At 39.9% G+C, this 13,366-nt stretch overlaps 1 protein-coding gene across 1 annotated transcript in view; it reads left to right on the top strand.

Moving 5' to 3' along the window:
• Positions 1-506: 506 nt before the first annotated feature.
• slco3a1a (solute carrier organic anion transporter family member 3A1a) overlaps positions 507-13,366 on the top strand; it is a 41,973-nt gene continuing 29,113 nt past the window's right edge. Inside the window, exons 1-2 of the mRNA XM_078256931.1 lie at positions 507-1,168; positions 9,034-9,490. Coding sequence (XP_078113057.1) covers positions 1,010-1,168; positions 9,034-9,490 — 616 coding nt within the window. The 5' untranslated portion in view covers positions 507-1,009. The remainder of the gene's footprint in view (positions 1,169-9,033; positions 9,491-13,366) is intronic.

The raw sequence follows: 13,366 nt of genomic DNA, 5'->3' as shown, positions 1-13,366 counted from the left end.
AAATGTATTACTTTATTATTTTAGTTATAATAGTTAGAAAGACTTTATGGCTGGAGGATACATCTAATAGATAATCCAAAAATATTCAGTTTACAGTGATATAAAAACACAGAAAAGCTGCACATTCGTAGCTACATTAGAGAAGACTGAACAAGAGAATGTTTACCATATTTATTGTGATAAATTAATCGATTGTTAAAACATTTTGTGTTATTTACTTATCGATTTAGCGTCTATTCTCAGCTAGTTTCATCTCTAAAATAATCCTTAGTTGCAGCCCTGAGACTCAACAATTATCCCAATCAGCACCACAGATATAATCCCTGTAGATTTATTGTGGGGAAATTATATATCACAAAATGGCAGTGAGTCACTTTAAACACCACACACACACGGGGTCCCACAGGACTACTGCAGTGATTTTTCAAGTCAGAGGCAAGTTGAGCAGACTTGTGATGCTGCCTGCTACACAGCGCCTCTAGGGCCGTGCGTGCATGTGCTGACAGAGGAGGAGAGTAGTAAAGAGAGGTGGGAGCGCAGAGACAGAGAGCAGAGCAGTCATTGTGCGTGAAGGACCCTGACAGCCCGGAGCGGCAGGAGTTGGAAGAGAGGAAGAAGACGCCTGTAAACAGTACCTTCACCTGCAGCTGAAACCCACAAAACCCCGTGGCGAAAACATGCAATTGGACAGAAATTCGCGCGTGGTTTAACGTTACTTGTGCCTCTGCAAACACCTTCAGGAGGGAGTTCACATGTTTCTGTACGTCGACGAAGAGGCAATGTTTAGGCGCAGACTACCGGCAGAGCTCCGCGGAGTTTGTACGTGTGTTTCGTAGCTTGACACATGTATGAAGACTATTTACTAAATCAGGAGAAACAGCAACAAGGAGCACCGCGAATGTAGTCTTCAGGGGGGAAAGCGAAACACTGTACCTGCCAGTGTCTTCCGCGGTCATCCTCCTGCGTGTTTCGGTTTCTCGCAGTACTGTGTGGATAAAGTAAAGGGAAGATGCAGGTGAAGAAGCACCGGGACTCGGACCGGAGCGGCGGGGACATGCTGGAAGGAGACGGCCTCCGCAAAAACTCCTCATGCTTCTCAAATATCAAGATATTCTTGATATCGGAATGCGCCCTCATGTTGGCTCAGGGCACCGTTGGAGCATACCTGGTGAGTGCAACACAAGCCGAGCTCATGCGGGATTCACACTGTTAGAGTCCCTGCTACTGTAGGACATATTAAGACTTGCGTTATCCAAGTCTGGACTTTATTATATATATATATATATATATATATATATATATATATATATATATATATATATATATATATATATATATATTTATTTATTTTTTTCGGCTGCCTGTTCCACTTTGGACTAACGTTAAATCTGTGATTCCCAACCTTTTTGGTCTGAGATTCCCCACAGCCCTGTCAGATGAACTCACATACCCCTTCATCAATTCCCAATGTAGCTAGCTACGTATGTTCCAAATGTATTGCTAGCTACCACTATTCATTATATAAAGTGGATATTATTAACTGAACTGTCAATATTAAGGTTAGTTTGGTCAGCAGTCGTGCTACTAACGTTACTAACTTGGAGTGAAGCTGAATGTTTTAGCTAACGTTAACTATTTCAGCCGTTGGTTAGCTAGCTAACTATTTCAACCGTTAGCTAACGTTAACTATTTCTAACTTTTAGCTAGCTATTTTAACAGATTCTCCATTACTTTAGCCAATCATTCGAATTGGTTAACGTTGGTAATTACTTTTAACTAGTTAATTCATATTATTTACTTTTAGCTAACTATTTCAACCACTAGCTAGCTAACTATTTCAACTTTTAGCTATTTTAACAGTTTCTCCTTTACTTTAACTAGCTAACTAGCTAATCATTCGAACTGTTTAACTTCAGCTACTTTTAACTAGCTAGCTAGTTATTTCGACCATTTATTAATTACTTTTAGCTAAACGTCTGTGCTCGCTTGCAAACTCCTTTTCAGACACTCTTAGCTACATAACTGCAACATGTAGCTAGCTAGTGTTCAGGTGTGTGACAGTTGGTTTCATGTTAATATGTGGATATATTCTTACAATCAAATCATAACTTAAATTTCTTCAAATTAGTTGAGCTAACTTTACTCAACAATCTTTCCACGTACCCGCTGGCAACTTCAGAAGTACCCCCTTGGGTACACATACTCTTGGTTGGGAATCAGTGGACTAAATGACACGTAGCAGAGCAATGACAGGACATAAACCTCTCTGCTGCACAGTAAGGTACAGCCTGCAGAACAGATTTCATGCTGTTCAACGGTACCTTGTTTGTTATAGCTGTGAGAAAATTTAAATGCTGCTTGTGCCATGATGTCTAATTTATCTTTAATGTATCACAATTCAAACTGGGCCCTTTTTGAATCAACCACGCAGCAGTAAACTAAAGCTTGACTTTAAAGCTCTGCCTAGCATTGATAATGACTTATCATGTTTAGGAAGGCAGTCATTTTTCCCAAAATGTCATTCAAGGTCAAGGACCCCCACCTCCCTGTTATTTCCTGACTTTTACTCACTCTTTCACTTTCACTATTAATCACACTGATAAATAAGGTGTTAATATGTCCTCTCTTCTCATAAAACCTCAAAATGTGTATTTTCATGATGCAATAGCAATGAAAACATCTAAACACAGAAAGATCTGAACTCATGCACAGACTTTAATATAGATTTTTTGGGACAAAGCTCCCCAAAGTGCTCCAAAATATTCCTGAAAGCATCCCAGAGGAGCTTAACAGCTTCAGGCAGCCACTGCGAACATTTAGTTTCGACATAAGCTATGTTTATTATCCAAGAATCACATGTTTCCTCGGGCTGCTCACAATTAATAGTCTAAATCCTGAATGCCTTGGCCATATTTGGAGTGGAACATCTTATCTTCTCTGTTAGTGGACCTGCTGAGCATCAAACATCCCGCAGCTCAGAGCAGCGACAGCACGTCTGTGCAACTTAGAGTCAGTTAGGATGATTTCCTAAAGCGGACATCCTCTATCGTTTATTTCTAATAAAACCGGCATTACAAGTTCAACAGTTTGAACAATAAACCAGGTGAGGTTGGGAATTATTTACTCACAAAAACACATGGTGCTTTTCTGGCCTACTTTGTTCGTCAACACAACAGAGCTAATTAACACAGAGCTTTATTTACATACTGTGGGCACGACATTAGGTAACAGTTTGAGACAATCTGGTGATTGAATGATGGGACTAAAGAGCGCTTGCTGGCAGTAAGGGTACAAAACTCAACTATCATGGCCCCCTTTGCTTTCTGTGAGCTGCTTTCTGCACAAGGCATTTAGCAGCCTGACTGCAAGTAAACACACAGTCGACCTGCACAGGCAAATACCACAGAAGTACAGACTTGATTGTCATTGTTTCCTGATTCATTTTGGTTTTTCTCAGTTCTCAGAAATTCACTTTGCTATTTTTACAGTTTTTGTGTAAGTGATGGTGAATTAATGGACAGATTATTTTCAGCAGTTGGTGACTTGGTCTCATGGACTTAACGGTTATTGTCCTTATTGATTCATCTGCAGAATATTTTGAGTAATCAAATAAATCATTTTGTGTATACATGTCTAAAAGGTAGGGGGAAAATGGCAATCACTACTTCCCCTAGCCCAAGCTGACATATTCAGATGTCTTTTTTTGTCTGACTAGAAGTCTACTTACAAAGTTATTTAGTTTATGATGTATGACAAAGAGAAGCAGCAAATCTTAAGAAATTGTTGGTTCTACACAATTTACAAGCTGTCTCATTTTACCCAATAATTAAGCTACAGGGACACGTGTATTGTTCCCACCTTTCCTGGAATAACTCCATCAGATTGTAATTGCAGGAGTAGTTGATAATGCAACATCTACACTACTACGTCTTGGTTAAAAAACAAATATCTTTTACATTATACATCTACATTTACGCCTCTCATTCACAATACTGCAGCTTTTCCAAGCCCTTTAAAACTGAGACATTTGGAAACACTGCTGCCCCCATTTTGGTTTGAAAACTCCAGGGTTGCTATGCAGTCAGGAATGCACGTCAGTCAGTCTTATCAGTTAGGTAGGCTTACATACCTTTTTAGTAACCTCATCATCGGTCCAAGCAAATAAATCCCGGGTCTTACTTTTCGCCATTGTTGTTCTTTCTCTAAAATATTTTCTATATTTTCAATTTATACATCCATGATTTTCAACCGCAGAGTAACATGCGACAATCTGCTAAACGCCCAGTGTGTGCATGCGCAGTGTGCACTAATGGTCATGGGATATGCGTTGTCAGACGTGTAAATATGGACGGAGATTAGTTCTGCTACTGGAGCTAATACTCTTGTGTGGACGGAGATCGTTTTTGTTTAAAAACGGCACTTAAAAATGAAAACGTAGATGTAGCCTTAGCCCTGTGGAGCTCTATTTGTGATGTCTGTATATGCAGCACCTGAGGCTCTAAGCTTGGTTATAGTAACACCTGATAAGAACGTATTCTTCTGAGCTGCGAAGTGCAACTAACACCTGAACTGTGTTCGTCTTAGCTAAAGCAAACCTGTCAAACTGCAGTCACACTGAATCAGCTGAGCTTTGGAAGGAGGGAGAAGCCCAAATAGTTTAAAAACAACATTGGCAGGGGAGGAGTGGGACCCAAAAATCTACCGGAAAATTTAGTAAACCACCGGGGGTGGGGGGTTGTGATGAATGTTCGGATGGTGAATGAATGAACAACATGAATGAACAACGCACAGCAACACAATCCTTTTTTCTGATTAGCCAGTTTTTGTATTGAAATAAGAGGCTGTTGCGGCTCGCCGTAAGGGTTGAGCAGAGGCTGCACAGTTTGACCAGCAGGCAGCGCGGCCGGACAGGCCACTCCGCCTCTGAACATTTGACATTTTTAAACCATATTACATATCATTATTAATGGCTGTATTTCAATAAAGAACATTCATTTGCACAGATATCACTTATTTATAGAGATGCACCGATTACAACTTTCTAGGCCGATTCGGATTTTTCATTGAGTTAGGCCAGCCGATTCCGATTTCATTTTTTCTAACCACTTTACAGCTCACACAAATTTATTTTCTATCTTTTCTTTAATAGAACTTTTTACATTTTGCATAGAACATTTTTTGAGCAGATAATCGATCGCTATAAAATAGAACTATATAAATTACTCCTGGTGGGGGAAATTCACACACATCTAAAGTGCGATGTTATGGAAGAACCATTTCCTTCTTTTCACATCCAATATCCAACTAAAAAATGTGATTTATTTAGCAAACTAAGCATCTGTATGTATGAAAACAGGTAATGGCAAGAAAATAATATATAAATAACAAATAAAAATAAAATAAATATAGCCTTGCAGTATAAAGATATTTCTCAAAACACACACACACAGGCCTGTTTCAACGTCAACAGTAACGTTACCTGAAAACAGCGTGTAGTTCCTTTTTTTGCAAGTTTGCTTTATTTGTCATTGTGCATAAATATGAACACTGCCGTTGCTGTCAACAGGCTTATCTGCTAACGTTAGCTACCAGCGCTTACCTCGGAACAATCCAGATGGTGCTGTTACTGAAACGGATGATTTAACGTCACCACTCATTTTACACACAGTTTAGCAACAAAACTAAATGCTGAGGGAAGATTACTACGTTTTTAATGTTGGTTTTGAGCGGTATGCATCCCCACTAACCTGGAAAGCGGTTTAAACAGTAACGTTAGTACGGCGTGTCGGAGGAATACACACACAGTCTCCTGCAGCAGGGAGTCCGAGGCAGAGGGACCGTCACCGCAGCGTTCGCTAACGTTAGCTTCTTGTCTCATCTGGGGTCTGATAAAACAGTAAATTAATTGTCATTGTGCCCAACGCTATTTTCCGATAGACTGTAGCTGTGAATGCGGTTTTCATGTTCCAGTCGTTCAGCCTCAGAGGGGAGAGAGAGCGGCTGACCGTTCGCCTGAGATCAGTAGAGCAGAGGGCTGTGCAGAGCCGTGTATAATTATGACTTTATGACATTTCATAAACAGCTGATGTAGTGGCGGTGCGTGTGCACGTGTGATGCTGATGTTGCGTGATGTTAATCATGCTGTGCCCGAGTGCATTTGACCGGCATAAAATCGGCATGTGTCAGACTGACCTGCCGGTAGCCGGTCATGGCCAGTCACATTAAAATCGGCCAATTCCGGTCACCTGCCGGTCAATCGGTGCATCTCTACTTATTTAGTCATTTTATTTTTCATTAATTAAATTTATGCTGAGATATCAAATAATTCAGGTTAATATACAGACATAAATCAAAACATACAACACCCAGGTAATTTATTATTGCTGTCAGCCTTTTTATTACCTAGAACACAGGTGTAGCCATTAACAGAATACCTGACGTCAGGTGCCCTTAAGAAAGTGGTAAAAGTTTAAAAGTCCAATGTGACGAGTGTTTTTTAAATTCAAACATTTTTAGTGTTAAGGATAGACAGTTTATTCATATAGATAAAGAAACTTAAAAAAAATAAACTGCATGCACATGGCTAACACTACAGATGTAGCTTATTTTAGACACAAAATAAAAGAAGCTTTAAAATAGCTAATTCCGAGCAATTAAAGTACCTTTTAGCTAACCTTCAGTCAACCTGTAGTAGGTTACACCTCATAAAACAGAATGGAAATTATTCTAAGGAGCCAAGGCTTCAGTTAAAAACGTCAGTTGTGCCTTTACAAATAGCACAATTTCAGCACTTCTACATCAGTGCTAAACCTTAATGTGCTGAAGTAAATGTCAGCATTTAGTTGCTTTTTTGCTGCTTGCTGAAAATACAGACCCTGTCGGTACATCCTGAAGGAAAAAAAATGTCTGGAAGATTCCTCGTGCTCAGACATGACTCGTTCTTCTGTTAAGTGATGGGATGTCACACAGCATGACGAGGTTTGTTTTGTTGCCATGCAACTGATTAAACATTTCCACAGTTTGAGTTCTCTGGAGATAATGTGGCTGTGACCACACTGACCAGTATGTAATCCACTCGATTTTTCCTGTATAATTTATTCTGGGTGTAATCCTCCTGGAAGGCTGCCTGTTTAAGTCAGAGTGGAAGTGCATAAACATGTTGAACCTGGAGACGAGGGCTTTACTCAGTGTTTCCACTGCTGAGCTGAGAGCAGAAGCGTTCAATCAGACCTCCCGTAACGAGATGGGATGTGATCGGATTGGATGATGGCTTTACTCCCTCTGCTATACTTTGTTGCAGTGTCACAGTCTATGCAGCGCTGAAGCTAGTGTCAACAGGTTATTGGGGCCTGGCATCGTTTTTAACAACTGGATGAGACAACATTGCAAACACATGCCAGCTGGGCAGAGCCAGCCATGTGTAAATGCAGCACATCTAGTGTGTTTGCATTTTGTGAGACAGAGCCACCAGAGGGGCAGAGACATCATGACTCATTCTGAAGTTTTCTATCTACTCAACGCCACCAAAAGGACTCTTGCTCAAACCGCTCCAAACAACGAACCCCCCCAGTGCTTTGATGTGTAGTGAATATGTCACTGCAGCTGTGTTCAGAGCAGCTGCAAGAATGACTTGCTGTCACTTCTGCTTCATAAAAGTCACAAAGGACAATATTTTTTAATTTTTTTTTTTTTTTTACTCCAATGACAAAGCAAAAAGGCTCTCCAGTCAGTGTTTGTTGTATTTGACAATGGCATCTCATTTACTCGCCTGTTGTGCATTCAATATTGTCTCAAAGGGGACAGTGTGTAGAGAATGGTGATAACGCAAAGTGTTTGGATAGAATTTATAGAAACAGATAATATGTTATTAGTAGGGACTGAAGGGTCCTCTCTGCTTCAGGACAGATTGTAGTATTGGTCAATTAGTACAAACAAAACTTTTAGAACATCACTTTCCTGTTCATCACCAGTTTTGGTGTGTAGATTGCAATCTTGTTCTTTAAGAGACATTGGAAACAAAGACAGTATTTAAAATGTGTCTGATACATGCTGAATGCAACAGAAAATTGGGGGGAAACACACCAAATGTTTTATTTTTATTTTTAATCTAGATTTTTCCAACAGAGAAAACTCTGTTACTAATAATAATACTTTTGATAAGTCACCACTACATTTGGCCTCATGGAGCATAATCAAGCATGGACACATTTTTCCACTGAAAAAACACAAGTTAATTCATCATGCAGTGCCAGTGTCAAGTGTCACTTTCCTCAGAAAAGGGATGTTTGTGTTGGCAGGATCCCATCACACTTTGGGGTAATGGAAAATTGTGATGCCCTTTCAAGGACAGTTTGGGACAGATCTGAAAATAGCTTTACAACTGTTTAATGTTTAATGTCAAATGTAATGCTGTGGTTCACATGGCACAGAGAGACTGTTCCCACATATCACAAGCAAACACATTCCTGCTCTGCTTTAAAACGGATTCATTATAAAGTCTTTGACTTTGAAATATCATGATGAACTTAGTGTTTAACACCCTTCATGCAGTCTCTCATAAACTGAAAATAAATATTTATTTAAACTGTGACAACTACAGTTAACAACTGGGCTAACCAACCACTTGCTGCATTTGCTTCAGTTGGAAGTTGCTGGGAGGCTCTAACTCTTGTGGATGACAGCTTGGGAAAGAGAGAGAAGCTTGTGATGAGCTGTTCCCACTGAAGCTACATGTTGCTGTGCCCAGCTAATCAGAAACAGAGGCCTGTTTCCAGGGAGGAACCACAGTGTGAAACATCTGAACAGCTTGTTATTCATATATTCCAATGGAAAGGCATAGTTTAAAACTGATGATGAAAATGCACTGATCGCAATGCGACCACGCTTTACATTGATAAATCATACAATGAATTGTCTCTTTCAGTTGGTCACATTAGATTCCCACATCCTTGGCTTTGTATTTGTGCTACGTTTTGGCTGCATTCATTATCATTCCCATGAGCCTGGTTTGATTTTGTGTCTTGTGTTTTTTAGGTGAGTGTGCTGACCACCCTGGAGCGGCGGTTCAACCTGCAAAGTGCTGACGTAGGAGTGATAGCCAGCAGCTTTGAGATAGGCAACTTGGCTCTGATTCTGTTTGTCAGCTACTTTGGGGCCAAAGCACATCGGCCCCGTCTGATCGGCTGCGGGGGCATCGTCATGGCGCTCGGCGCCCTTCTCTCAGCTCTGCCTGAGTTTCTAACTAAGCAGTATCAGATAGAGGAAATGTGGAGGACTGACAAGGGTCGGGATGTTTGTTCCAACTCCAGCAGCACGGACGTTCAGTTGGCTGAGGACGTGGTATGCGGAAAAAGGGCCAACACCAATATGATGTACCTGCTGCTGATTGGAGCTCAGGTCCTGCTGGGGATCGGAGCCACACCAGTGCAGCCCCTGGGGGTGTCCTACATCGATGATCACGTGAAGAAGAAAGACTCATCACTCTATATAGGTGAGCCACATTCATAAAACTGTGAACAAAATTAGGGCTGCAACTAACGATTGTTTTCATTGTCGATTATTTTCTCGATTAATCAATTAGTTGTTTGGTCTATAAAAAGTCAGAAAATGGTGAAAAATGTCACTGTCAAAGTTTTCCAAAGTCCAAGATGACGTCCTCAAATGTCTTGTTTTGTCCACAACTCAAAGATTTTTAGTTTACTGTCATAGTGAGAGAAACTAGTGAAGAAAACTATAAAATATTCACCTAGTTGCCGATTAATTTAATAGTTGACAACTAATCGATTAATCTCGATTAAAAATGTTAAAAATCCAGATTGTACCTAATCCGTTGGGAAAAAAGGGTCAAAATCAAAGTCTGTTTGCCAAAGGTCACTGCTGAAGGAAGGTTAGAGAATCTTTGGCTGAATTAAATTGCTGTTCGAAATAAGCAGTGTCTAAAGAAACGGATAATTATCACACTGGAAATTAACAAAATATTTGCTGCACCACACTAATTTCCCAAGGCAACTAAAACTGGTACAGTGGAAAGATGGCCATGAACGTGTTTGTTCATCAGGTGCGATGTTTGCACACTTTAAGTCAACACAGTATATATGCGTGCTCTTCTGCTGCACACCATATCCCTTTGTTCCAAGCACAGGCCTGTTCATGTGAGTGCCAGGTGAGCAGATCTTGGAGCTTTTTAATCTCCATTACAGCCGTTTCAGTGGCGAAGAGGCCAGATGCAGGTTAAATGTATCTGCTTTGCGCAATCCTCTCTCAAAGGCAAGATGCTGCTGATGTGGCTTCTTTGAGGTTTAAAGGTGCATTCAAAGTGCTTTCTGTGCAAAGTTCTGAATACACAATGGCTGTTTAGGGATATGTATTTGCTGTGATATGTACATTTAGCCATTTCAGAATGTAGAAGGAAGCTTTAATGCTTGGCTCATTAAGCCATGGATGATTTTCACTTTTTCTGCGAATCCATGTCAGAAATTTTACAGGAACAACCAGCCAGTGAAATATGCTACCGTGCTAATAAATATATATTCGGCATATAGAAGAGCAACATATGTTGAAGGGAGTTTAACATTTTGGGAAATACACTTTCTTGCCAAGAGCTGGATGAGGATATCACTCTCCAGACATCAGAGGGTATTAGTCTTCTCATCTAGATTTTGCCAAAGATTTTAATGTGTACTGGGCCACATTAAGGACCGCTCAAGGGAGCTCTGTGCCCTGCAGTTGCATGGAAAAGGCAGCTGCCGGTAGACAATATCCCTATATTTAATTTTATAAAACTTCACTCAATATGTAGGATATTGCTACAGACATTTCTGCTCTTATGTCACAACTTCTCCTTTTGCTATTTAGTAGTCTTGCATTGCCAGACCTTTCTCCACTGTGGTGGATGAAACGGTTTCATTTCCTATCAATTCTTCACAAATAAAAGTCCTCCGTTATTTTGCTATTTAAAAATGTTTATTATAAAGCTGCGACATCAGGAAATGTTTGATCTTCATCAGCAGTAACTCAACACAACTCCTATAAGCCAAAATTAAACGTAAAAAATAAAACCGATATAATATAGAAACTAAACTTCAAACCAGAGATTCAGTTAGAAGCTACAAACTTACTGAGAGCTAAACACGCTGAGACTTTAAAAAACATCTTTCTCTCCTAAACCGGTCCTGGCACCCATCAGTGGACATCCTAATGTCGGCACACAGATGTGGGCAGCGCCTTTTCACTAGGCATAACACGATTCTAATGTTTGATTTATGTGAGAGAAACAATTAAAATGTATACACACACACACACACACACACAACCAGCCTACCGCTATGTGCAGGAACAGGAATTATGTACCCGTTTGCATATAGAGCAGGGAAGTGAGATCCGATCACAAGTGGTCACTCAAGACGCATTTGGAGACGCATTCTGCTGCCTGGTGGGAACACACATACTTAGAGCTGTCCACTTGTGATCGGATCACTCAGATCTGATTTTAATACCAGGTGGAAAGGTGCCTTTCAGGGTATCAGAGCATCCACCAGCTACTGTGGCTGGTGGATGCTCAATTTTACCAGCCACTTTTTCCAGAATTCAAATTTATAAAAAGTCCACTAGCATACTTTGAATTGCTTCAATACATTATGTTTTATTATTAATACATATTTTATTAATATAGGCAAATAAAAAGTGATATATAAAAAGCCTGCGAGACCATGGTAAAATTGTGTTTGGTCATATTCTACAGTAATAGTAGGCCTACATGTTTAATGAACAAAACAAATATTGACTCATCTCTCAGTAACATAGCATTAAACAGTCCCTCCAGGATTTCGCAGCCTTTCTTTGAGATAGTTGCGGCCCAAAATGCCTGATTTTGCAGGAGCTTTTCTAAAAAATTGCGATAAAAGTTGCGATGTCTTTTGTATGTCTGTTGCAATGAAGTTGCGAGAGACAGTGAAAGTTGCTTTTTTGTATAGTTCTTTAAAAATAAAAGGAAACTTATTTTGGGGAGAATAAAATTACTCTGGGCTGAGTTTTCCTAGAAACCTTACCAAAAAGGCTCAGGATGCTGCAAATGTTGGTAGAATATGAAAATGGCTGGTAGATTTAAGACAAAAAATAATTTATTGAATGAATCAAATTTGAACATTTCTGTCAGTGGCTTGTAGATCTTTACATTGTTAGTTAATTTCCTAACCTGGCCTGGGACACACATTCATACGGTTTGATAAAGTAGTCATTGCACTTACAATAATGACCGTAGCTGCCCTCAATTTAGGTCATCGTGTACTCCTCTCCGTTTTTTTCCTGCATCCACCGTGTGTGTGGATGGGTGTGGGCGGGTGGTTGGGTGTGGGTGTGGGTGGAACTGAGCAGCAGAGAGCCGGCAGGATTGTTTCGAAAAGTAGGCTACCTTCTCTTTTTCTTTACTTCGCCCTCAACAGTTTGTACATTCATAGCTAATGCTGTCTCCGCGGCTGGCCTCTTAACACCGGGGATATGTCTCCAAATGTTTTTAACCGATAATTTTCGTTTCATCTGTACCTCCGCTCAGCTACATGGTGTCACGGAGTTGACGGACATATGCGTGGTCAAAGCCCTGGCTGTGAACGATTTCATTTCCTATGACTTCTTCAAATAAAAGTCCTCCGGTTATTTTGGTATTTGAATGTTTTTATTATGAAGCAGCAAAATCCGGAAATGTTGGGCATTCATTAGCAGGAACGTAACGCAACTCCTATAAGCATTGTGCATTGTTTCTTAGCAACAGCATTCTTTGACAAAAGCTGTCCAATCCATTACAAGGAATGTTATACAATCCCCCCCGCCACTGTAGCTGGTATACAAGGCAAAGTCACCCGCCACTTTGAAAAAGTACCCGCCATTGGCTGGTGGCGGGTGCTAATTAGAGGTCGACCGATGCCAATCTTTATAAATCAGGGACAGCCGATAAATGCTGCTGATTTATTTTGGCCGATATGTGCTTGTTTTTAAACCTCTATTTGAAAGATAAAATAGAACACTAATATACACAGAATTTCTCAACAAACACATTTATCGAACACTTCACCAATCTACACTTGTATACTTCAATTAAAAATGTATAATGTAAAAACATACTGTATATTGTATAAATAATGTATGAAAAATATATTAAATAAACGAAACCGGTAAGAAGAAAATAAACTTTGTCAAATAAACTTTTCAATGAAAAAATAAAGTTTAGTGCACTTAGCAGCATTTATTAAACTTCTGAGAATACAAATCTGCAAGCTTCACAGAAAATGACATGTTATTAATCTCAACACTATTTCCTCCTAACTCCTGTTGAATCACATCAGACTAGGGCTCTCTAAAGTCAGTTTTTGTT

Source organism: Sander vitreus, chromosome 8 (genome assembly GCF_031162955.1).
Source record: "Sander vitreus isolate 19-12246 chromosome 8, sanVit1, whole genome shotgun sequence".
In the NCBI taxonomy this organism is placed as follows: Eukaryota; Metazoa; Chordata; class Actinopteri; order Perciformes; family Percidae; genus Sander; species Sander vitreus.
Note: the sequence above shows the minus strand (reverse complement) of the source record. Positions and strands in the feature narration are given on the sequence as shown.